The sequence below is a fragment of the Paroedura picta genome, chromosome 10 (assembly GCF_049243985.1).
Source record: "Paroedura picta isolate Pp20150507F chromosome 10, Ppicta_v3.0, whole genome shotgun sequence".
In the NCBI taxonomy this organism is placed as follows: Eukaryota; Metazoa; Chordata; class Lepidosauria; order Squamata; family Gekkonidae; genus Paroedura; species Paroedura picta.
The window spans coordinates 48,832,598-48,858,583 of record NC_135378.1 but is presented as its reverse complement, the minus strand read 5'-3'; the positions used below and the strand labels follow the sequence as shown (position 1 = coordinate 48,858,583).

Here is a 25,986-nt window from a genome sequence, read left to right as displayed (position 1 = left end):
GCTGTTCTGACTGAGCAGTAATGTCAGGGCTGTCTAAGCCTCACCTACCTCACAGGGTTGTGGAAATGGTTTAACAATCCTATCTGTAGTCCAAGCACTAATATATTATTGCTACTTTCAAAACATGTTTCCAGTATCGTTGTTATGTTTTGAAAAGGCACCAAATGGTTGAAAAACCAGCAGCGCCCCTGCAATCTTGACACAGTATCTCAGACATTTGCCTAAAGTAGTGGTGGAAAGTACCATCTAGTTGCACTGGGTTATGTTAACCCCATAGGGCTTTCGAGACAGGAGATGTGCAATGGCTTGCCATTGTCTGGCTCTGCATAGTGACGCTGGACTTCCTTGATGGACTCCCATCCAAATACTGACCAGGACCTGCCCTGCTTCACTTATGAGATCTGACTACCCTGGTCCATCCAGGTTAGAATTTTACCTAAACTAACCCTACAAATATGGCAACAGCACCACATCAGCAAAGTTTTATAATATTTTCCCTTGACTACTCTGTTTGAAATACCAGTCCCTGCCATTTGAAAGTCTTTCCGTTGAGCTGCAAGATTATTTGTCTGTAGGCCTTTATCTCACCACTTTCTGTACTTATCATCCTAAAATTGCATAGACATTTATATTATAAATCTGTGTATATTTTCTGTGGCATCTACATTAGCCCCAAGCTAATTCCTTTTGACTCTTGCTTCCATTGTACCTTAAAATCCAGGGCATTACAAAGAATAACTCTTTTGTAGAACTCCTTGCAAAAATCTTCCCCTCCAAAATTCTACAAATTACCCAGAGCTTGATCTGGTTAATCCCCACCACCTTTGAGACACCACTGCTCTCAGCATTCTGTAGCTCTTGGAGCCTAGTCCACTGTTATCAGACCATCTTTTTTGTATGGACTGTTTTCCTTTGTAATTAACTTATAAAATCATGTATTTCTGTATACTTGGGAAGTCCTCTAAAACTATTTGGCCTGAAAATGTCCCTGTTTTTCTGATAAATCTGATGAATGGAAGGGAGGCAGCCACTTTTTTCTTAGCATACTAAACAGGAAGATGTTTCTTCATTATATGACATAATTTCATTTCCTATGTGTAAATGATAGAATTTACACAAGCAAGCTGACCAGTTTGGTGTAGTGGTTAGGAGTGCGGACTTCTAATCTGGCATGCCTGGTTCGATTCTGCACTCCCCCACATGCAGCCAGCTGGGTAACCTTGAGCTCGCCACAGCACTGATAAAGCTGTTCTGACCGAGCAGTGATATCAGGGCTCTCTCAGCCTCACCCACCCCACAGGGTGTCTGTTGTGGGGAGAGGAATGGGAAGGTGACTGTAAGCTGCTCTGAGCCTCCTTCGGGTAGGGAAAAGCGGCATATAAGAACCAACTCTTCTTCTTCTTCTTCTTCTGACTCATTGCATTGTGCTATTATTATTACTAATGTTTGTGGTAAATGAAGCTGGAGTCAGGGTCTATTTATTGTAAATACCTGGGATAAAGAACCATGCTTTTCAGGTTACCCGAAGCACCTGCTTTTTACCACCAATATCCACTACTGCATTTTCACAATATTTTCAGCAGATAAAAGGTAAAGGTAAAGGTATCCCCTGTGCAAGCACCGAGTCATGTCTGACCCTTGGGGTGACGCCCTCTAGCGTTTTCATGGCAGACTCAATACGGGGTGGTTTGCCAGTGCCTTCCCCAGTCATGACCGTTTACCCCCCAGCAGCAAGCTGGGTACTCATTTTACCGACCTCGGAAGGATGGAAGGCTGAGTCAACCTTGAGCCGGCTGCTGGGATCGAACTCCCAACCTCATGAGCAAAGCTTTCAGGCGGCTGCCTTACCACTCTGCGCCACAAGAGGCTCTTACTTTCAGCAGATAGTTAAATGCATATTCAATTGACCTGCTTGATGTCAAACAGCAAACTCAACCCCCTTCCAGAGATGCTCACTCTTCTTCTGGTTGGAACATTAACATGATTAAAAGTGAAGCAGTTTCCATATTCAGTGAAGACATGCTCAAAATCCTTCAACAAAGAAAGGAAAAGGGGAAACTGCATTAGTTTTTCAAGTCTTAGTGTTTTCGTAGAAAACTGTAGCCATATATCTGGATTTACTTGGGACCAGTACAAGGAAAATCAACCTTATTCATCTCTCTGAGGCCCTTCTCTGTCAATGGCATGCACCTTCCATGGTCCTTAGGCCAAACCATAACCTTCTTGCAGTTAAACTGACTTGTCATAGCTTTCAGAATAATATTTGATGCTGACAATCTTTCTCTTTCTGCTGTTCCCATCTTGGTAAAGTCACCATTCCATGTTAAGAACTAGTAATCCAGTTTTAAGAAGGTAATGGAGCAGTTTCCCTTGCTTGGAAATCTGTTGCAGGATGAGCAGAGCTGTAACAGAGCAATAAGTTCCCTTTAAATACTCCCTGCACCTTCACAGGCAAAGCTTTGGAACATTCAACATGTCACCAGAAGTGTACACAGTAAATTATGTAAGAAGATTATTACTGAAAATAGTTTTATTGTAAAGAGGAGGGGCCCTGCCCTGCATAGCCCTAGACTAATCTGATGTCATCAGATTTCAAAAGTGAAGTAGGGCTGACATGAAAGCAGGCAATGGCAAAGTACCTCCTCCTAAGTCTTGCTCTGAAAACCTTGCAAGTCATCTGAAACTTGGGAAAAAATCGAGGGGGGATTGTTAAAAATTACCCACCCTAGGTGCCAAATAGGTCAGCTGCTGCACAGATTACATCATTTAGCTCTAGGGATCACCTGGAATAGGAATGGGTGTAAACCAGAAAAATATGGCTCAGGTTGGTTCATCGTTCATGATGTGCCTCATTTATGAACCACAAACTGTTATGAACTTTTAGTTGCCAAATGCATCTCCCCATGATGCTACTCTGTTTGTTCTCTATGTTTGGTGAGGATTGGGTTTAGGGGGGTCTGAATTATGCTCTCTCAGAGGAGATGCCTACAGGAAATTGTTTTGGGAAAAATGTCAAGCACAGGTTCAAACATGCAAGTTACACAGGGAACCTACTGGTGTTTCCAAGGTTGTAGAATTTCTAGGAAACTTTCCTAGAGATGGAGAGAGCATTTGCCAATTATATCTCTTTTCATCTATTTGTGAGATTGTATTATACACTGACAAAGTATATCGAAACAAGGGCAACTCACTGGGGCCTGTATGTTGAATAGTGTATTGTTGAAAATTGTGTTGAACTTTGGTACTCTCTAATTAGGAGTTTTTTCCCCCCTGTACGCTGTTTATTTAGCCTGCACAGAATCATGTGTTTACTTGTTACATCCTGTGTACTCCTTTCTCTGGCTGCATTTGAGTGAACAAAATGCCTTACTGCCTTCGAATTTTTCCTTCAACTTTGTTACAATGTCTACATTTCCTTTTATGATATCATAAAATCATAAATATTACCTGAGGGTAACAAGGTTTCCCAAAAAATTCACATTCCAACAATGTGCTATTGTTGAGATAAAAACCATTATTCCTGGTAAACTCCTTGATGCTGAAATTCTGATTTCCCTGAAGAAAATCTGAAAGCTCCTGACCAAACTTGTCCTCAGTATCAAAGAAATGAAGGACACCCGAAACTATACTCCAGAGGAAGAAAATGATGCTCAGGTTAGCTACAGCTTGCGTTTGGTACCTGTCAGCACAAAACAAAAATGCTGCATGAGACTCGAATTCTCCAGTTAAATCCTGAGGCAGCTCTTAAAATTGTTTCAAACAATGGAATAAGGAATTGGGGGCAGCCATTTGGCCTTAACAGTGCATTCAACAAACTAGGTCATACATGACCAATGCACACTATGGTATTCAGAACCTGAGAAGCAAATAGAAGCAAAGGCGACTTACCTGTTCAAGTTACAAAACGTTACAGCAGGAAACTCAATATTCTCCACATATTGAACAACTACGGATGTTGTGGTGGGCCAGCTGAAATAGTTGATGAAACGACCACGAATTTGCCAAGCAACAAGGATAACAGAGCCCAAGACTACTAACATCCATAGCACCTTACGTATCTTGCTAGGGGTTCGGACAATATTGTGCACCCCATGGAATGAAGTAGAATTTGCAAATTCATAATCGTACTTTTTTCTTTCTTCCAGGGATGGCAATTGTCTTCTGGTCAAATACAGTTTGGCTTTTTCCAACAGACCTTGACATTTGATAGAAGAAGAAAAAATGATTGAAACAAAAGTATACCATAAAACCAGGTGAGAAGGATCATTCAAGTTGCATTTGGTGTCAGTTAAGATATCACCCTTTTAATACAATTAGCCCTTAAAGCACAGCTGCCAAATGTTCTGATTTTCTTCCAAGTATGTGTACATGTGCCTAAGAATCATGTATGTGCCTCCAAAGAAGGCACTGACTTCAAAATAAATGTCTGGATGCATTAAATTAACAGCAACTGTTAACCAATTGTGCAAAAATAAGTGGAATAATCATTATAGAAAATCATCTTAATTCCCTGTGTCTAAACAGTATTAATAGACAACATTTATTGGCTGAAAGAAAAGACACTAATGGCTGTTTACCTATTCCAGTTGTTTAAAATATAGTTCCTTATAATATGCTTATTTCTAGCTATACGCTAGATATATAAATATCTTAGTTTTATTAGTTTCTCCAGAAAATAACTAAAATCAAAGCCTTCCTACCACCAAAATTCAAGAGAAGTTAAAAACACTTGCCAACGCAGACTCATACTTGCTGTTACTCACCTTGGCCATGAAATCCACTTAGTTGTCTGAGCCTCTCCATTGGACACATATTATTTACCACAGGAGATGCAACTATCAAACAATGGTATTTCACTGCAAGTAAATTGCTTTTTATTAAGAAGGAAGGGGTGGAGATTATAATACAGACCACATCCAAGGGCAATTTACAATCCCCTGTTGCTACATTCTGTGCATTTTAATTAATAAATAAATGATAAAACTCTATTAATGATCTGAAGTGTACATAACATAAGGCAGATAAAGATGGAGAGGCACACCTGAAGTTTCTTTATACTGAATCATACTAGTGATCTATCAAGGTCTTGTCTACTCTGACTGACAGCAGTTCCCCAGGGTCTCAAGCAAAGCTGTTCCATATGACCAACAAACTAATCATTTAATTACAACTGGAGATCCTCGGGATTGAACTTGATGTTTTACTACTGAGTCACTGCCCTACCATAAAAAGACAGTGGATTTGAAATCAATTAAGGAATTAAAAAGTTAATTGCTAAAAAGTCAGAATTTAAATTCAGATTTTTATTTTAGCTGCAACCTGGAAAAACCCAGTAGAAACCTTTTCCTTCACTCAGTGGTCTATGGGTTGTCCATTGAACATTAGGACAACTATGGGAGGTTTGTGTCCAACCTGATACTGTCTTGATCTCTCTTTCGCCATGAGCGTTACAAAATGCAAATCTCCTATTCCTTTTGAAGGAACAAGAGTTTTGGCGATATATTTTTTTGGCTAGACATGATTTTATGCTGCCAATGAAATCTGGCACCATGTTTATTCATTTGACAGCAACTGGTCCTGCAGTCATTTCAAGGGTGACCTTAGCCAACCAAGAATCAGGAATCAAATGTGATCAGTCTCAGTTGTTGTGTGAGATGTGACAAAGAAAAAATGACACTTAGGTTTCCACTTTTTAATTTATTTTTTCCCCATTTGTATGCTGCCTTTCCCTCAAGGATCAGGACAGCTCACAACAATTTATAAATATAACATAAGACAATAAAAATAGCACATAAACCCCTGAAACTATTAATTTAACATTAAAATCCAATAATTTCAGAAGGGGTCCCTCCTCCTGTCTAGAGAGAAGGGGACACATAAAGGCACACAATAGTCATCAGTTTTTAAAAACCAATTTAAGGCAAGTTATCTATTTTTAAATGAATGGTTTGCAGAGGTGCCCAAATTGAGCTCATATTTCTTTTTAAGGCAAGAGTTGAATTTTTCTCAAAGTTTCCTGGTTTTATCTTTGCTGTTGTTTTTACAAACTAGTTGGTAGTTTATGGAACTTTGAACTTTAATCCTCCCACTGAGAATAAGTATCTGATTGGGTTATTAATATTGCATCAACTGTTATCCATATTTGCCTAACCTTGAGTTACTGAATCTCCATTTACTTAAAGCAGACTATTAATTGGATGTGGGGGTTAAATGTAAAGGTCACTGTGTCTGCGGAAATTACAAAATACCTAGGGAACAAGGGAACTATTAGTGCTTAACTGCAGAGTAGATATAGATACTGATGCATTTAAGTTTCTTCCTGTCTATTCACATTTCATTGGCAATTAATATATCTAAGCAGCCTCTGTGATTAGAACAGATCCTGAGGGATGGCTGTAGTTAAGGATATTAATTTCTTTTACAGAATAGACAAAACATTTTAGACACACAGAAGTCCACTGATCAATGGAACTGAATGGTACAAATTGCACCAAGTCATTGTCACTTCCATGTTAATAGCCACAATGAAATAAAGCTGTAAAACAGTAAAATGCCTTTACAGTAATGGGCACAAGGAGATCCTTGTCCACCAGCTCCTCCTCCATGAATATAAACTAGAATGTGAGGGCAATGCCCTTGTATGTTAGACCCAGCAGGCTCTTATGGGAAAGCTGATCATTAAGACTAAAGGACTTGCATGTTTATTCTTCAGAAAGAGGAATGCCTAGTCCTCACTGAAGATAAAGTCCAAAGGGAGAGAGCTGGGCACCATCTCAAATAATACACAGTGCTTCAAGAAATTGACTCTCTAGAGTAGCGATCCCCAACCTGTGTGCCGCGGACCACATGTGGTCTTTCGACTAATTGGAGGTGGGCCGCGAAGGACGCCTTCTCCCCCCCCCCCGGCCCTTTACAACACACTTCGGGTGTCATTGTCTCCCATCATTCCCAGATGGAACTATCTCGTTGCAGAGAAACAAGCTCAGGGTTCCCATTGATTTGTCATTGTCATGAGTTAAAATTTCCATGAAAATAAAATGTTCCTTATGTTCATTGTTGTGGCGTGTCTGTATCTTATTTTGAAGGGATGTTTAAACATTACCATAGCGATCAGAGAGCGTTAGGGCAGTGCTTGAGAGTAGAGGAGTAAACTACCTCCCCCCCCCCCCACTGGGCCTCAGTATAATTGTCAAGCGTTGAGTGGTCCCCGGTGATAAAAAGGTTGGGGACCTTAACCTTTTGGGGACATTAACCAAGGTTCTTAACCTCGGGGTCAGGACCCCATTTGGTTGCCAGGTTGCTCGCCGCAGCAGCGGCAGGCACCAACGGCAGGCGGCATGTGTTAGTGGCAGAGGCAGGCAGAGGTGGGTGGAGGCAGGCAGAGCTGATGGCCCGTGGCCGGCGGAGGCAGCAGAGCCATGGCAATGGCTGCCTCCACGCCGCTTCCACACCACATCAACTGTTGTGTGCATGAGCGCACACGTCACCTGCACACACGCATTTCCAGACCTCCACTGGCTCCTTCTGCAGCTGCCGAGCCTGTCCGAAGGGTTGCGCTGGCGCCTGCTGAGGAATGCACCGAAATGCTTTGCTCAGCTCTTTTAGAGCTGGCAAGAAAGTGACCCCCTCCCCCTTGGGTCCAAAGTTGCCCCATCCCGCCTGACTCCGTCCGGCAAGCCCCAAGTCACTCATGGCCATGGCTGTCAGAAGCTGGCAACTCCTCTGGCTGGGTCCCCTCTGGGCTTCGGCGCCGAAGTTGGGGTCGTGGCAAAGAATAGGTTGAGAACCGCTGCTCTAGAGCACATTTCTTTTGTTTCTCTCCGGTTCCCCAAGAGAGTCTCTGACCTCTTACTTTCTGAGTCACAAAGTGATTGCTACCATTTTTCATCTCTTGAAATGATTCAGTGAGCTGGCAACTATTAGGATGACTGGAGGCAAAGCCCGTTGTACCAAGACATATAATGGGCACTAGGATGCACACCTGCACTGTGGCCTTCCTGGGGGCTGGCTACATAGCAAGACTTACTGCCCTCCCTTGGACTCTTGAGGCCCCGCCCCCAAACCTCAAGGAACATTCCTGACCCAGGGGTCACCAACCTCCAGCTGCAGCCTGGAAATCTCCTGGAATTGGACTACATAGATCAGCACCCCAGGGAAAAATGGCTGTTTTGGAGGGGGGACTTTACAACAACACATCTTGAGGCTCCTGGAGATTAAAAGACTGCTTGGGAGGGGGGAACTCTGATTCCTCCAAATCAGTTTATATTTTCAACTCACAAAATAGTGACCAAACTAGGGGGGAGAAAAAAGAATTTGATTCTTGACAAAGCAAGTACAGCCACATCAGCCAATAGAAGGCAATCAACTGCCCTACTGGTTTAGCTGAAAGGAGTCTCATTTGCCTCACCTTTTACTTAATGACCTAGTTTGCTGACCCCAAAAAAGCAAGGTTTCTTTTGGCTTATAAATCCTCTTGATGTCATGATTAGTTATGACATTCTCAGTTCCATCAGCTGTTACTGATCACTTCCATCACTTCCAGAAATTGGCCTTCTGGACAGAAGTGCAAAGCTTCCAGGAAAAGTGCTAGAATTTTCTGTCTGCCATCTTACTGTTGCGAGTTGCAGCCAGTGCTTATAATTGAAGCTGTTAAAGAAGCAAACAACTTCTTGTTCACTGAGGGAAATGAGTGTTCTCAGTTTTATTGTTTGTCTATTTATATAGTCAAACAAAGCTACCAGCAGGTCAGACAGGCAGTAGCTAGCCAAAGTTTGAGACTGAATGAGCTCTTTGCCTGTACCTGATACCTGAAATACTCTAGCTGAGGGATAAGGATGGGGATATTCCTGGAGAACTGAGGGTGGAGCTTGGGGAGGGCAGATTTTGGGGAAGGGAAGAATTTAATAAGGTGTAATACCATAGAGTTTTCTCTTCCATCAGTTTTTCTGATGGTGGCCAAACTGTGGCTTTCCAGATGTTCATGGACTACAATTCCCATGAGCCCCTGACAGCATGCTTACTTTCCCAGTTAGCCCTGATACAGTTCCTAATTGTTCATGTCTGGCCACCCCTGTGGGAACTGATCTCTGTAGTCTGGATATCATTGGGAGATCTTCAGGCCTCACTGGAGGCTGGCAACCATATTAAGGCAACCTTGGGACTTTTATTACACAATGCACATGCTCAGTCAGTGAGCCACTGTCCTGTCCAATAAAACCTAATGATCTTCACTATTCCATATATTTTTTCTTTGCTTAACTCATCCCTGTCTTGCCTGGTGCCAGGAAGCTGGGAAGAGAAACCAAATACTCTCCCGGCACACTCACTACAAAGCAACATCCATCCAGCTGTCCCTCATGATTTTGTACCACTCATCTCTCCTGTCTGCGTGGCTTTTGTTTTTTAGTACCCAATGCCACTGTTCAGAGCTGAGTCTTTTTTGGGGGGGGGGCACTTAAAAGGACACATTCTTCTGTTTTTGCTGGGGGAAAAGAAGGCTGGTTGGATCTAATGTCACATGAGGGGCCAAGCCTCATGTGACTCAGAGGACTAGGCTAGGGATGTGCACTATCAATTTTGCCCCCCTTTCTTATTGGTGTTTAGTTTTATTCTTTGTTTTTATTCAGGTGGCAGTCATGTTGGTCTGATACAATAGAACAAAGATTGAGTCCAGTTGTACCTTTAAGACCAACAAAGTTTAATTCTTGGGATAAGCATTTGTGTGCATGCACACTTCTGCAGATGTTTCTGAATCACTGAGGATACACACAAAAGCTTTCCCCCCCCCCAATTAAATTTTGCTAGTCTGCTAGGTGCCACTGGACTGAAACTGCTCTTTGTTTTCATCAGTCTGAATGGCAAGCACATTCCTGGCTGCATCATCTGTTTTTGTCTGCTGTTGTTTTTTGAAATTTCCACGTCCTAATTAGAAGAAATCCTTAGATATTATACTCCTCACTCAGGTGATCTTGCCTGTCAGATTTCAGATAAAAGGGCATTTTCTAAAATTGATTTTATTCCTAACCTTTTTGGTTCTCACCTGTATTTCAGGTTGGGTTTTTGTTTCCCTTTCTGTCACTTGCCATTTGAACTTCAACCTGGCAGGATGCTGCCCCCTAGATGAGCTAAGAAAATGGCAGGAGTTGCAGTAAGTTGCCATTCTCCTAGCTGTGCGCAGCTGCTTCTGGAGGTCAAGCACAGTGAATGAGCATTTCCAACTGGGAGAACAGGCTGCTCTTGAACCATGTTGAACAGCACATGCACATGGCCTGTTTGTTTGCTTGCACAAGTGCCTTCGCTCAATGGTATTCTGTTTGTGTTTCTCTGTAGCCAGCCAGCCAGCCAGCCAGCACCTGTGTTGTTTTGCTGCCATCATTGCCTTTACCAGCACCGGATACTCTTGGAGTCCAACCCTTCTAATGATTTGCACCTGGGGCAGATCACTTTGTCCTTGGTATGACTGATAAGGTGACCTCTCTCAAGGCTGTTTTATGGGGCAGGGCATGTTTGGAGAGGGGTGGCACCCTTGTCTGTGCCCTCCATGACTATGGGACTTGTACTGGATGAGTCTTCTAATCTCCCAGCTTTAACTCCCTGCCTGTCTCCCAAAGCTGGATTTATTCACATGAGCCAACTGGGTTATATTTATACATTCTTTCACTGCTGGTTGGGAACTGAAGAGCAATCCACTAATATCTGACCATGTACCAGCACATTGAATGTCATCAACTGGCCAATTCCATCAACTGTGCAAATGAAAAATACATAGATGTTTTTAAAAATGCATTATCTGTCCAGGATGACCTTTTTAATGCCTGATGGTCTGCTTTAGAAACACTGAATCATATCTAGGTGCAGTCACTGAAATGCATCTGTGGTTGGCGTTTGGGTTCTAGCTAGATATTATTATATTTGATCTTGAGAACATTAGGTATAAATAACTGCTGTCTAACTGCTAGTATTCTAGGAGAGGTTTCTTAGGCATCTTGTGAAACAATTGCATTACCAAATATTCTAGAGGGTAGCCAGGTTGGTCTGCAGGAGAACGGTTAGATCTGAGTTCAGTTGCACCTTTTTCAAGGTATAGGTTTTCAAAAGCTTATCTCCCCCCCCCCATTTTGTTGGTCTCTAAATTGTTACTAGACTGAAATCTTCTAATTATATAATAAAAAGAGACTGGGGCTTTCAGTATGGTGTATTTGGGACTATTTTAGGCAGAACTCCATACCTCTTTAGTATAAAAAATCATACCTGGACTGGACAAGCTTACCTGTGAAAAAGGGTATAATTTCTTTGGGTGACTTTCCAAACACTCAGAAATAATTGGGGCCCAGTGAAAAGACAGCCTGCATCATTCAGTTGAACAAGTTCTTAGTTAATGATTAGGAAGAGTTGAGTAACAATGTTCAAACAAACACAACTGTCAAGGAAAGTAGTGAGAGTTCAAAATTCATTTTTTAAGTTAAAATATTTTTCAGCCTAGCTAACATAGGGGTTTTTTGAACACATTCCATTTTGATGTGGATATACTGGCATTTGATTTCTCTAATAACAGCCTTTCCATAAAGTCCTTGCTGTTATCATCATGTCATAAACATATTAATTTCTCAATTGCTTTTATATTTTTAACTTAGAAAACTAAGAATTCAGAATGCACAATAAACACTGGTCATTTTGTACATTGTTTCCTTCTACTTTGTTCTGCACAACTTTACTCAATTTAAAAAGGTTAGTCAGAAGAACCTTTGACCTTTGTGATCATTTCTTCAGTTCTCGCTAGGTTGACTGATCAGTTGACAAAACAAATACTTCATGAAGTCTGTTTCAGAGTAACTTCTGTAGTTATAACACAATGGCAGGGATGGGCAGATAAAGAGGCAGGGGATTGGTCAAAATCGTAGGATCACCTTACATAAAAAGGACACTACCCTCTGCTTAAGGGTAGCTCAGTGTGTTATTGGATTCTGGAGTCATGAGTGGGTGTCCATTTTGGGAAAACAGATATCAGTGAGTACATTTCTGTTTTTAATAAACAATGGCAGCAATTAAAATAGGCACTATTTTGATGGCCAACCTTAAGAGGAGATTTAGAAAGATAAAATATTGCCTACTGGGGTAGATTGTTAACTACCAAAAAGAATAAGAAGCTGTTTTTTAAAATAATAATAATAATATGTTCTATCACACTATATGTTTAAAACAGAATTGTGGTATGAGCTTTTTAAAAAGTATACTTCAGCCCATCAAAATATCTGAATAGATATAGGCAGTTTGATCTCTTAGCCCAATTGTCTTTTATGTTATTCCTAGATTTAATTTTAACAAGCTGTCTTTGTCGGACGAAGAAGATAAATCACAAGAAGGACAAAATAAAGCTGACAAGGGGGGTCTTATCTATGGAGATTATCTACAGGTAAGTGCACATTTGTAAGTGCAAACAGAAAATAGTCTTCTGAAAATATGCTACTTCAGATATATTGCAGTGTGAGAGATTAGAGCCTCAGTAGGACGTGGATCTTTTCAAGCATTTATGATTGTGGAAAACAATTTCCTCAGCTTTTATAATAAGTCCTGGATAATAGATCACAAGTGAGCCTGATTCTTTTAATACCACCTGCTTTTGAGTGAGGAAAACGCAGAACAGTATTTAGATTTTGTTCAAGCTGCCTAGACTCAAGTTTGTGAAGAGAACAGAATGCACTATACTGTTGTAACAAATGAATCCAGGGCTGCACATGTAGCTTCCAGGGCCCATAGCTTCTGACATGGCCCACTGCTGCTGACCCCTTCTGCTGTCTGCACTCACACCCTTCCTTCCCCTGCCTGCTTATGAGTGTTTTGTGACTTGTAATCTCAGCCATAGATGCTGCCTAGTGCTGCTGGAGAGTTGGCATTCCTGGTGGCCATAGCAGTAGTGCTCCAGTGCCATCAGGGAAAGGGTTTCAGGTAGTATGGACAGCTGTTATTGCATGTGGTAGGAAAGCCTGCATATGAATAGGAGAACAATGAGCAAGCAAGGAGGAGCATGTGGGTGGGCAAGAAGAAGGGACTGGTAGTGGGCTCAGTGGAGGCCCTGGGCATTCTGCAACCTGTAACAAGTCCTGAATGAATCCACTGCCTTAACAAGCATTACTAAAGACCTGAGAACATATGAAAAGTTCTACAATCATAATGGTATTCATTTAGCTAATCTCTCTTCCAGCCTGATCATTTATTGTCTAGAAACTTAATTTTTAAGACTTGAAGGTATTAATAATAACAGTTACGTTATTCAGTTATGTCTTTATCTGTAGTCTACTATTTTAAGTTTTTTTCAAGAGATTTGCCAAGAGATGAGCCATAGGGCAGAAAAACAATTGGCTGCATAGCCATGGACATAACACGTCCAACTCTTTCTAGAAATATCACCTGTTTCTAGTCAAAGAGAACCTCCCAAAGAAAGCACAATAATTGCTGCTGTTGGGATCTAAGTGTAGTCACCCTTGAGTTGGCAGATAAAAAACTCAAGTAATTATGGAGTGAGGGGCCCTATGTTACCCAAACTGTACAAGAAGAAATAAAATTCACAAAATATACCGATAGCTGATTATGCACTATATTCCCTCTAATGAACTTCATATGTTTGTTGATTGATCTAGATATATTTCTTTCAACATTGTTTCCCCAGTTGTGCAAACTGAACTTCTGATCCATTTTTGAATCATTTCTAGTTTCTTTGCTTCGTATATATATTTTCGTTTCTTTGTGCATCAATAAATAAGCACTACACATACTCCCTGTATTTATTTAGAAATTATATATGTTGTATATATATATATATATATATATAAATATAACTGCGTATAACCAACCTAAAAACACATAAAAAGAAGCAAATGAATCACCAGTACTAGCAACAGAAATAAATGCATCAAAACTGTTCAACATAACAGTAGTTGAAGAACAAGGGGGGAAACATTCATGTCCAACCCTACTCCAAGCCTGGTCACACTGACCAACCAAATCACTATATACACCAAACCTCAAGACAGAGTGAGACTATCCCCTATCCTTGCTCAATTTAAGCACTCTCGTCTTTGTGCCTTCAATAGCAGTGCATCAGGAAGCCAGGAAAGGGGAGGGGGCTGCCCCGGAAAACCACTCCATATGAGACTGCCTTGAAAATGATGTGAAAACAACCAGTGGCACAGAATATGGCAGTCTGATTACTATTGCATGGGAATAATAGTATTCCCTTTCTAATAGTTACTTTGGTTGCCAATATACTTCTCAATCCAATTCAATATGCTGGGCACCACATACCTGTAGGACTCTCTCTCTCTCTCAGTGGCAATGCATGGCAACTTTGGACAGAAATATTTGTTGTTTATCCCCCCTTCCTTTGAGTTCTGCTGCTGTTTATTTACAGGTTGTTCACTGGCCTCACTGGTTCTTCGGAATGACCCCTGAGAGGAGCTTAGGAGGGCTGCAACTGTGTAGGAATTCACTGTTAAATAGGGCCTTTGGAATTCCCCTGACGCTGATGGAAATGTAGGGACTCAAAGGGGTCTGGGCAGGCCGCTATTTATTGTGTCTTTAATGACTTACTTTGATCATTTTCAGTGTATTACCTGAATTGTTTATTTTGGTTACCTGCCTTGGATCCCAGTTGTCTGGGACAAAGGTGGACACTTAAGTATTTAAATATCTGAATAAGTATCCAGACCAATGGGTGGTTTTTTCTCAAGTTAGCCCAGTATTTATACTTTATGCAGTTCCTTTTATTACTCATTTAATCAGAGTAGACCATAGATCACAATAATCACGCTCTTAAATTATTTACAGATCTACAAAGTATCAGCTGCCTTATTCTTTTCTTCTTAATTGCCCCCCTCCACCTGGAAGTAATTTGCGTATCTCTTCTTCCACCTTTGAAATGGTAAACAAGTGTGTTTGTGTAGCTTAGATGAGGCCATCTGTCCAACTTCCCCAGCCAGCTTGTCTCTAGATTTCACACCTAGCTAGGATCAATAGTTCTTTCATGGGAAAGGACTTCCCACCATCTTTGGAAGGGTGGAGGATCCTGTTCCTGTGCCTACATTACCCCAGCCCAAAGCGAGGGCTTTGTCCCAGTCATTCCTCCTGTTCTAAGAGTGATCGTCTGTATGTCTCTTATTTAATCTTGATTAAGTACTTGAGTCTTGGTATTTACTGTTAAGGAATGAAGAGGGACCTTGCAGCAGGGCTCACTTAGGGCTGCGAGGGTATTACTCTTAAAATAAACAACCATAGCCTAATATGAATCTGAACTTAAAATTTTGCATGTTCATTGCTGATTGTTAAATGCAAACTCATGGAAAGAGATGTTTAGCTGGCATTAATTGTACTGCCTTAAGAACAAGTTTGTATTCTTTCTTTTAAAGCTAGACAAAATACTGAATGCTCAAGAACTTCATAGTGAGAAGAAGGGAAACAAAATCCATGATGAGCATCTGTTTATTGTGACCCATCAAGGTAATCTTACAGTGCAAAAGCAAAAATAAGATATAGCTGCTCATGACTATTATTTGGCGATTATGTGTTTAAAATTGATATCCAAAACATATCCACATGTTTGCATATGTATTACCGGCTTCTCAGAAGCACCTTGGATATGAAAATACAGATGGAGGTTATAATGGGGTACAATTCAATTTGCAGGGGGAGATATATTCCCCTCTGTCATGAGCCCAGCTCAGACACATAGAAAGAGGACCTAGATTAGTTCCAAGTTGAGAAAGAACAGTTGTCTGAGGCAGATCCAGAGGCTTGGAGTTTCCCTCATACCCAGAAACCATGGGTCCTCAGGTCATGCTCCAAGAGCCTACAGTCAAGACCTTGAGCCCTTAGCTCTCAAGATCATGTGCTAATGGCCTGACATTGAGACTTTGTTACTGGGAGATCTACCATGTGATTCAGAAGGAATGAATGTGGTCTGGTGGCCAGGACAGATACAGGATCACCAACTCATCAAATTTTTCTACTATCCCAGCAGGAGCAGCAGACAGAAGGCCCGTGCAAAAGCAGCCAACAGGAGACCCTGTGCTAATAGGATTGCCAGGTCCCTCCTGTCAACTGGTGGAGGACATGGGGGACTTATTATTATTATTATTATTATTATTATTATTATTATTATTATTATTATTATTATTATTATTATTATTATTATTATTATTTCGATTTATTTCCCGCCACTCCTAAATGGCTCGCGGCGGGTTACAATGTCTTAAAAACCCATTAAAACTCCCATTAAAAGACTTTAAAATGTCACAACATGGCAGCACAATAATAAGATCCCCTTCCTACCCCCATTCCTAAAAAAAAGGGGGGGTGGAGGAGAAGGAGGTCAACGATGTTCAAGAAGCCTGGGGGAGAGCAGTCGATGTACCCCGGCAGCCCCAGCCTCAACCATAGACCTGGCGGAAGAGCTCCGTCTTGCAGGCCCTGCGGAACGTTAAAGGGTCCCGCAGGGACCGCAGCTCACCCGGGAGCTCATTCCACCAGGTGGGGGCCAGGACCGAAAAGGCCCTGGCCCTGGTTGAGGCTAGGCGTGCTTCCCTAGGGCCGGGAACTTATCAGGAGAAAGAGAAAGGTCCAGGCTAACTTGCTGGCATTGTACAGTGAAGTCATCACATTGTGAGGTCACTTCAACACTATGGTATTGGGCAAAAGCTTTGCTGAAATACCATTGCTTCTTGCAGATGTCACTGGTGTGATGAAACCACTTCCTGTGTGAAGCCTACAATTTAGCCTTAGCCTTTATTTTTCTCCTGTTAGTCTCTCCACCAGACAGGGCCTGGAAATGGGAGACCCCTTCCTCCACTGAGGGGGGTGGGTGGACAATCAATGCTTCAGCTCTTTGGACAGACCGTTGCTACAGAGGATGTAATTCTTTGAAGGATTCTGGGCCCAGTTAAGCCTTGACAATTGAGTCCTGGATGTTGCCTCCAGAGCAGGTGGGCCTGCTGTTCTCATAGCCTTGGTCTGAGAGGGAATTCTTGCTGGATTAACCAATTTGCATGACTCCAACTTTTGTGCTTTACTTTTTGAGCTCCAGGCTCTCCAAGAAGTATTTTCTTGCTCCAGTATCTTGAGTCAGAATACCCTCTTTCTTTTATTATTGCATGCATTCCCTCTCCCCCGTGTTCTACTACTTCTGAATTTCAACTTCACTAGAAAAAAATCTTCACTAGGACAAGCTAGTATGGTATACTGATTAGAGTATCAGACTATCATCTGGGAAATCCTGGTTCAAATCCCCATTGTCACTAGAGCTTAGTGATTTAGGCCATTCTCTCTCAGACTCTCTCTCAGCCTGGGGTTGCTGTGAAGATAAAATGGAGGAAGTAAGAACTATACTGAAAGCTCTATGTGTCCTCATTGGGGACAAGAGCAGGTTATAATTGTCTAAAACAAATTCTGTAATCAATTTTTCATAGCTTTCATTTCTCCTATTTAGTATTGATGTACACACCCCAATGAATGTATTTGCTAAACTTCACTTCTCACTAGTACATTTGTATCATATTTCTCCTAGGGATTTCCAAATCACATGCATGGTTCTTCATTTCCAATTTTATCCTTGTGACTACTTTGTGGGGCAGGTTAGGCTGAGCAAATATGACTGGCTCATTTATATTCAAGGTTCAAGGTCATTAAGGCCATTCACGGCTTGGGCCCTGCCAATCTGAAGGACCACTTGTGTCCTTATGACCCCTAAAGGGCTCTTTGCTTTGTGGATACGAATCTGTTAGAGGTCCCTGGCCTCAGAGAAAAAGGCCTGGCCTTGAACTGGTGGAGTGAGCTCCCAGGACAGCTGAGGGCTCTGATGGAACTGTCAAATTCTATAGGGCCTGTAAAATGGAGTTCTTTCATCAGTTCTTTGGTTGAGGCCAGGTTCTTAAGATCACTGGGCCCCCTCAGGCTATGCTATGTCACTGAGTAAACTCCCTCTGATGGTTGACTGTGGGGGGAGGGGAGGGAAGGAAAGCTATCGATGCTTTAATTGGGGCTGCTGGTTTTAGGAGAGGAGTTTTAATGGGGTATGCTTTTATGTAACCTGTCTTGAACTTTGGAATAAGGCAGGCTATAAATTGAATTAATAATAATAATAATACCTCATGTGACATAGTTCTTTCCCATGAAATGCAACCTCACCAGCATTTCTCTGTGACACTCTGGCAGTCTACGTGCATCTGCAGCTGTTGGTATGAGTGTGTTCAGGAATGTTGCCCTTCTAATCTGCCTTAGAGGATTGGGGTAAAAGGGTGTTCAAGCACAGAAAAACATTAAGGAGATGTTTTATATGACAATTTTACAAGAAATTAGATGTATAACTTTCTGATATTTTGCCTAAATTAATTATCCCTGTGTGTGTCTTTAATTGTAGCTTATGAACTATGGTTCAAGCAGATCCTGTGGGAGCTGGATTCTGTCCGAGTGATATTTCAAAATGGTCACGTAAGTTGTATGAAAATATATTGTTTTAAAAATATTTCCTTTATTGGCTGCTTTTGATCACACTGAATATCTGAAATTCAGCTTTTTCCTGAGGTTTCTGTGCATTAAGAAGATTTGTAGTGCTAAATTGTTCTCTGTTAGGCAATTCCAAACCAGATTGAAATCAATAAAACATAACAGTTTCATTAACTGCTGAGGGCCGTTATCCTGAGAAGTATTCCTGGGAATAAGTCCTGGATGTGACTTATGTTTGAGTAAGCATTCATAGGCTTGTGCTGTAAATTGGCAATCTTCCTTACTCAGGAATATGCCTCACTGATCTCAAAGGTACTTAACTGAACTAGTTGGGAAACAATTAATTAGTATGGTGAAACCAAGTTGCGAGTAAGTCCCAGAAAATACTGTGGGACTGATTTCCAAATAAATATACAAAGGATTAGGCTGCCATTGTAGCCTAAGAAGGATTTAGGAATGCCTGAGTTGATGTGGACTTTGTGCTAAATCTGATCAATTACTTCAAATTTCTCCTTGGAAGACACAGGTATAAATCATACAGTAACCCTTTAGTAGCTTATAAAACCTAACTAGCAAGATGTGGGTTAAATGCTATCTTAATTATATGAGAAGCAATGATCAAAACAAAGTCGCTATTCCCTGCTCTGTCTTGTCAGTGAGTCCTGAGATTTATTTTTCTTTTCTCTCCTTCCCACTAAGGTGAGAGATGAACGGAATATGTTGAAGGTCGTTGCTCGAATGCACAGAATTGCAATGATCCTTAAGCTACTTGTGGAACAGTTTTCTGTTCTTGAAACAATGACAGCCCTAGACTTCTTTGATTTCAGGTAAATTCTTCCTTTGATTCATTCATAGGTGCCAATACTCATGGCATGGAACCCCCTGGGGCTAGTTTGCAATTTGTCAACATTAAACTTTATAGGTTTAGACTGTTCAAGTGAACAGGATTAGATTGTTCAAATAAAGAAGCTTTGGCTAATAGAAGCTGGATACACCAAAGGTATATGTTCAGTAATTCTGTCAATTTAGTGTTAAAATATAGAGGAGAATTTGACCTGCAACTACCCAATTCAGTTTGCTGAATGAACAAAACAAAACAAAAACAGAGTGTCTACTTGGTTCTTAACTGATTAAATAATGAGCTGAAAAGATATTCCTGTTACTATCCCTATTATAACTATTTTGAATTGACATTATTTTTAGTCATTTTAAAGCAAGGTGGCCAATGTTAAGTCAGAAGACAAGAAGAAGAGATGGGGAAATAATAGAAATCAAATGACAAGAGGGGGAAAAATTAAAAGCAAGTCATGAAAAGTTAATTCAGAATTTTTTTTAAAAAATTAAATGAACCAGAACAAAAAATGTGAAAAAAAGAAACTCATAACATTCTAAACAGGAACTAGTCAAGCAATCCTAGAAAACCCAAAACCCTGAAGAGATGCTGCCAGACAGGGCAGAGATCACAATCTAGATGGATCACATGTGATTTACAGTGACATCCTAAATGCAGTGAAAATTCATGCATTTATTTATGAATTTACATCCCATTCCCACCCACCCAGTTGGGACTCAAAATGGCTTAGAACATCATTTTTCCTCCTCCATTCTCACATGCAATCTATCAAGACGAGGAAAGTGCCTGTTATACAGATATTCTTGCTTTGTTTTGAATGCCAAGAGTGGAAGTAACTGAAAGCTTTTTGCACAGATGGATCTAGTGCCCATTCCTTTCAAAAATGGCAGGCTGTTCGTAATAATTTCTGGAATGCATCTCAGTGCAGCAGTCCATGCTTTGGCTCCAGGAACTTTCCTAGCTAAAACCGAGCTACTTTTCATAAAGTAGCAGTGAAACATGCTAGTGCTACATTTTGCTTACTAAACTGGTTTCCTCAAAAGCAGTTTTAATTTTTATTTTTATTTCTTAGATTTTTTTTATACCACCCTCCCATATGGCTCAGGGCAGTTTACATGAAACGTCATGGGGGTACATAGAAAATCAAATATATAAATAACAGTTATTACATAATATATCATGAACAGTTTCAACAGTGGATGCAAGTTAACAAATACTGCAACTGGTCCAGTTGAACAAATAACAGTAGCAACAACTTTAACAGAGCCCCTAGGGAAGTCAGAATCATTCAGCGCAGGGAGGGTGTGTCTTGAGGGGGGACCCACGGAAGTTGTTGGGTCAGATTAACCTCAGTCGAATGCAAAACTGTTTTACATTGCAAAACTGTTCTTTTTCCCTGTCTTTAAAGAGATTATTTGAGTCCAGCATCAGGTTTTCAGAGCTTACAGTTTCGCTTGCTGGAGAATAAGATTGGTGTTCCGCAGAGCCTGAGAGTCCCATACAACAGAAGACATTACCGGGATAACTTCAAAGGAAAAGAAAATGAGTTACTGTTGAAATCTGAGCAAGAGCTAACCCTGCTGCAGCTAGTGGAAGTAAGGCTTCCTATTAATTGATGACCACCTGCAGGGCAGTTCTAGCAATATGTTACAAATTACAAATATCCATTTTATTTTGGCCAAGACCTTAGCTGAGCAGAACAAATCTAAATCCCTTTTGTCTAAAAGATACGAGGTATTTGCAGCCTATTTCTAAATTCTTATCTACACTGTTTGCTGTAGGTCAATTAAAATGCCTTAACATTATGAGAAAGCTTTTCTCTTAATTACAACTGTACACAAGGCAAACATCAACAATGCCATCTATTTTTGGAAACAGTGAAGAACCGACATTAACTTTACTAGACATAGATAGAAGGAATACTTTCAGAACTAGTCTAATATATCATTTGTATGCCAAGATGTGCGTGGAAATTGATCCACATTTCAAGAATATTAATTTTGTTATCTGAAGCAAATCGCTCTCCTTTGAAACATGGTCAAAAGTGCCACTATCAATTAACAAACTATCAAAGCTAGCTACCATACAATGAATTATACTCAACCAGATTTTTCCCCCAATGGAAAAAGGGAAGAGGATATTCCCTTGCCCTCTGAAAAGGCTATGCTAGAGATTATGGCACCTGCATGGGAAGTATTCATGTGGGACAAGGCCTTTAATAAAGTGGAGAATAAGAATGAGTGGAAGAACTGGCTGGATACAGCCCAATATACAATATATGTAATTACATAAGAAGAGCCCTACTGAATCAAACCAGTGGTCCTTCTAGTCCAGCATCCTGTCTCACACAGTGGCCAACCAGTCCTTCTGAGGGCCAACAACAGGGCAGAGAGGCTGAGGCCTTCCCCTGATGCTTCATTCTGGCTCTGGGAGTTTTAGTGCTTCTGAATGTGGGCATTCTTTTCAGACAACCATGGCTATCAAAATGTAAGAATTAATCTGTTTTTTTTTTCTTTAAGGCATGGCTAGAAAGAACGCCAGGACTCGAGCCAGAAGGGTTTAATTTCTGGGGGAAATTTGAAATGAATGTCCTTAAAGGACTGGAAGAAGAATTTGCAATGGTGCAGGTACTGATCATTTTGTTAAACAAAGTAGCACTCAATTAAAGTTGTTGTTCATGGTGTATTGTATGGCTGATCAATAAATTTAGCCATCCATAAGTGGGGCCACTTGAAACAGAATCCTGTAGCTTCCCAGGGTAATCCAGTTTTGTGACTAGACCTCATCCATAGTTGGAGAAGCCACACATTTTATACAAGTTGGGTCCTATAAAAAATTTGTGGAAGCAGCTGTTCCATTCTTCCTACCTTTGTTTGCTCCTTTTTCTCCCTACTTCTCTCAGTCTCTCACTTTCTCCTTACTGCCATCCTTTTTCCTGTTATTTTTCTCTTCCATGCTCATCAGTTTCCTTCTCTGTCCCCCAGCCCATCACACACACAGTCTCTCTTTTGCCTCCCCCCCTACATGCTATCTCTATTTCCACAGGTTGACTACCCCCTGCCACTGCATTGGCAGCTCAAGGATGTAATCTGTGCACATGCATATATAATGTTACTGTTGGAGAGGTTAATTTCCCCAATATAATTTTTTTACAACATTTAGGCTTTTCCTTCAAACCTGGGGTGACCTCCAAATTTGGAGAGAAAACATTTCTCTTAATGTGGGACTGATCTGTGGATTTACATATCCACATTGCCAAGAGCCTCTTGTGGCGCAGAGTGGTAAGGCAGCGATATGCTGTCTGAATCTGTCTGCCCATGAGGTTGGGAGTTCAATCCCAGCAGCCGGCTCAAGGTTGACTCAGCCTTCCATCCTTCCGAGGTCGGTAAAATGAGTACCCAGCTTGCTGGGGGGTAAACGGTGATGACTGGGGAAGGCACTGGCAAACCACCCCGTATTGAGTCTGCCAAGAAAACGCTAGAGGGCGTCACCCCAAGGGTCAGACATGACTCGGTGCTTGCACAGGGGATACCTTTACCTTTACCTTTATATCTGCTCACACTTGAGAAATAGATATGCTGACATTGGTGAAATACATTGCTGCTTTTGAAACAGGTGACTGCAGATATGAATCAGGTTTTTAGCTTTTAAAGGATATGGGTTTCAAGATCAGTGATTGCCCATAAATTATGTCTTCATGACAAATATGTAGCAGTTCTTTGATGACAGGGACATCTTTAGCTCATTCACTGAACCTCTATTCCCACTGTTAGGGACCATGAGACCAATGGTTGTCCATTTAGTGAACTGAGACTTTTAAGAAGGAATCACATGTTAACATTTGCATATTTGTACTCAGTGATGAGTTCTCATATATGGCACATTTGGAATCATGTTGGTTACAAATGGCCATTATGGGGGTTTGTTTGATTCATGTCTTAATTTTTGTAATGCGTCTTAGGAATCAAATATATTTTCATGTGGCTGTTTCTATGTAATTTTATAGAAACATTTTCATGTGACTGTACATGAAAATGTAATATGAAAATACTTTCCAGGATTTAGATCTATGAAACAGTTGGAGAAAGTCCACCAGTTTTAGTATATTTGACAGGCAGAAACAATCTAGGCCAACCACAATGTAGGTTTCAATAATCCTAGTCAGCTGAAAGGAATGGAAATCAGACGGTTTGCTTCCTGACCAATATAAAGCACACCTCAGTCATCTGGTTTCAAAGAGAAAGTGAACTAAATTGCAAGAGTGCTGCGAAGAGAATGACCTTGCTTTGAACAGCAGTCTGAGTCAGAATAATTAAAAAACAATATCATTTTTGAACAGACTTCAGACTGTAATTTGGGACAGACTTCAGTAATGGACCAATAATGGTGTAGGAATTGGAAACTAGCAATAGTTCCTACCTACCTGTTGAGGTGGTTTTTAAAGTCATGGTAACGCCCCTTGCAGGAAGATATGACTTACCTAAGATGGGTTGAACAGGATATACATTAATCTTTAAGACAAAAGAAAGGAAAACTGAAGGGGGAAAAAAATCTATTATAGAAACAAAAAATGGAAAGGTTTTAATCTTCTAAAAAATATTGTGTTTGAAAGGCCAAAGAAGACACAGAGAGAAAAGAAGATCAAATGGCAGAACTTAAGAAACAAAAGGAAGTGCTTATTTCATTGTTTGATGAAAAACAGCATGAACATCTTCTTAGCAAAGGTAGGTGTAATCATTCCTTGCAAACAAGCTAAAATACTTAATATTTTAAGTAATGCATAAATAGATTTGAGATTCCAAAGCACTTGAGTAAATCAGGAGATTACATATTTGCTGTTGAGGATTCAGGTGAGATATCTCTCTTCTTGAAGAACATACATATGTTAACTGATGCTAATGTTCATGGAATTAAGAGAGCCTGTATCTGCATCCTGTTACTTAAAAAGAGTAGTCATCCTGGGGACCAGGGGTAGTCAACCTGTGGTCCTCCAGATGTCCATGGACTACAATTCCCATGAGCCCCTGCCAGCATTCGCTGGCACGAACTCATGGGAATTGTAGTCCATGGACATCTGGAGGACCACAGGTTGACTATCCCTGCTGGGGACAATTAATTTTGTGAATTAGGGGTATGGGAGAGGGCAGGATATCAGTATGGGTGATCAAACTGACTGGTTACTCCTTCCCCTACTGGAAAAACTCTTGGTATACCTCACCTTAAGTACTTACTGTGCTAGGCCTGTTAATGTGCGTAGGAATTTCCAGCATCTAACAAAACAAGGAACTTAAAACAAGAAAATTATCTTATTTTTGCAGGTGAAAGAAGATTGTCCTATAAAGCAATGAAAGGAGCTTTAATGATCTACTTTTACAGGTATTTTATAAAAAGTCATTCATTTGTATAAACCTTTTTGCTCCCAGAAATGTTCTTTTCCCTCTGAGGGAAGTATTCCTAAATATTGTTATGTCTTGCAAGGATATTTGGGATTTTTTAGACAGAAATATCTTCAACATTTAAAAAAATATAGTTTTATGCAGTTTAATAGAGTTCTAAACTCCCAATGTTTATTTTCTTGGTAGTTTAAAACAATAAATTTTGATAGATTTGCGTTGCAATTTTTGGACCCCTCCTCCATTGGTATTTATTTAAATAAAATTCCATTTGCTTAAAGTGTTGCTTATCTTTAAAAATTATCCCCACTGTTTGTTTGCATGCCTTTTAGAATTAAAAACAACCCGGCATTTCAGATATTTGTAGTTACCTGCAGTCAATGAGGATAAAACTTAAGCCCACTTAGCTGGATGTACTTCAGAGGAATTGTAGGCAGGTGTGTCACATGTGTAGCCTGATCCCATGCATGTTTATATAAAATTCTTTGAGCCTAACTTCCAGATTAGTGTCACCAGATCTGATATGAATTTTCTTCTCAGGAACTTCTGGGAAAAGAGTAAAGGGAACATAATCATGAGAGCAATTCTCTGTTTAGCTTGAGCTTTTGCCTTTCATTATCAGGTTCCATACTTGAATCATTTCCTTAGTACCTCGTTGGTGACAGTCTGAGACCCCTATCAAGCATGGCTAGTCTTTCCTCACCTATTTTTCTGCCTATAACATAATGCCCAACTATGAGAACTGCTTCTACACTTCTTTATTTTGCTATGTGCAAGATGGCTTAGGGATACCATCTGTTCTTGATCAGCAACTGGGTTCTTGCAGAGATGGGCCTCTCAGCATGAACTTTTATCTGTCTAGCATGCATTAATTCATGCATTTATTTGCAAGATTTTTATTTTGCATTCCCAGTGGAATATGCAGTTTGGGCCCAGTATATTTGAGAGACTGCCTCCCTGCCTATATCCCCAAAAGAGTCTTACGCTCCACCTCCAACTGGCTGCGGATCCCTGGCCCCAGAGAAGCGCGTTGGGCCTCAACAAGGGCCAGAGCCTTCTTGGTCCTGGCCCTCACCATGTGGAACAAGCTCCCTGAGGAGATCAGAGCCCTGCCCAAACTTCCACAGTTCTGCAGGGCCTGCAAGAGGGAGCTCTTCCACTAGGCATTCACTTGAGGCCAACCGGCTCAGAACACCTGCTGGTTCCCCCAGACGCCCCCCCATGACTGAAATAATTAACCTCCCAATG

At 40.8% G+C, this 25,986-nt stretch overlaps 2 protein-coding genes across 4 annotated transcripts in view; one reads left to right on the top strand and one right to left on the bottom strand.

The window, feature by feature from the left end:
* ASIC5 (acid sensing ion channel subunit family member 5) overlaps positions 1 to 14,802 on the bottom strand; it is a 27,584-nt gene extending 12,782 nt beyond the window's left edge. Inside the window, exons 1-6 of one of the 3 annotated variants that reach the window (XM_077300027.1) lie at positions 14,302 to 14,802; positions 11,270 to 11,419; positions 4,764 to 4,856; positions 3,889 to 4,195; positions 3,448 to 3,679; positions 1,909 to 2,031 (exon numbers count right to left, since the gene is read on the bottom strand). In XM_077300027.1, the coding sequence (XP_077156142.1) occupies positions 1,909 to 2,031; positions 3,448 to 3,679; positions 3,889 to 4,195; positions 4,764 to 4,812 (711 nt within the window). In that variant the 5' untranslated portion in view covers positions 4,813 to 4,856; positions 11,270 to 11,419; positions 14,302 to 14,802. Of the gene's footprint in view, positions 1 to 1,908; positions 2,032 to 3,447; positions 3,680 to 3,888; positions 4,196 to 4,763; positions 5,692 to 11,269; positions 11,420 to 14,301 lie in introns of those variants that run through there. The other 2 variants (XM_077300029.1, XM_077300028.1) reach the window with 2 other exon arrangements.
* The window catches only part of TDO2 (tryptophan 2,3-dioxygenase), a 20,719-nt gene continuing 6,570 nt past the window's right edge, over positions 11,838 to 25,986 (top strand). Inside the window, exons 1-9 of the mRNA XM_077300030.1 lie at positions 11,838 to 12,006; positions 12,310 to 12,412; positions 15,402 to 15,492; positions 18,407 to 18,477; positions 19,192 to 19,319; positions 20,754 to 20,940; positions 21,865 to 21,972; positions 23,958 to 24,069; positions 24,664 to 24,721. Of these exons, the coding sequence (XP_077156145.1) occupies positions 11,972 to 12,006; positions 12,310 to 12,412; positions 15,402 to 15,492; positions 18,407 to 18,477; positions 19,192 to 19,319; positions 20,754 to 20,940; positions 21,865 to 21,972; positions 23,958 to 24,069; positions 24,664 to 24,721 (893 nt within the window). The 5' untranslated portion in view covers positions 11,838 to 11,971. The remainder of the gene's footprint in view (positions 12,007 to 12,309; positions 12,413 to 15,401; positions 15,493 to 18,406; positions 18,478 to 19,191; positions 19,320 to 20,753; positions 20,941 to 21,864; positions 21,973 to 23,957; positions 24,070 to 24,663; positions 24,722 to 25,986) is intronic.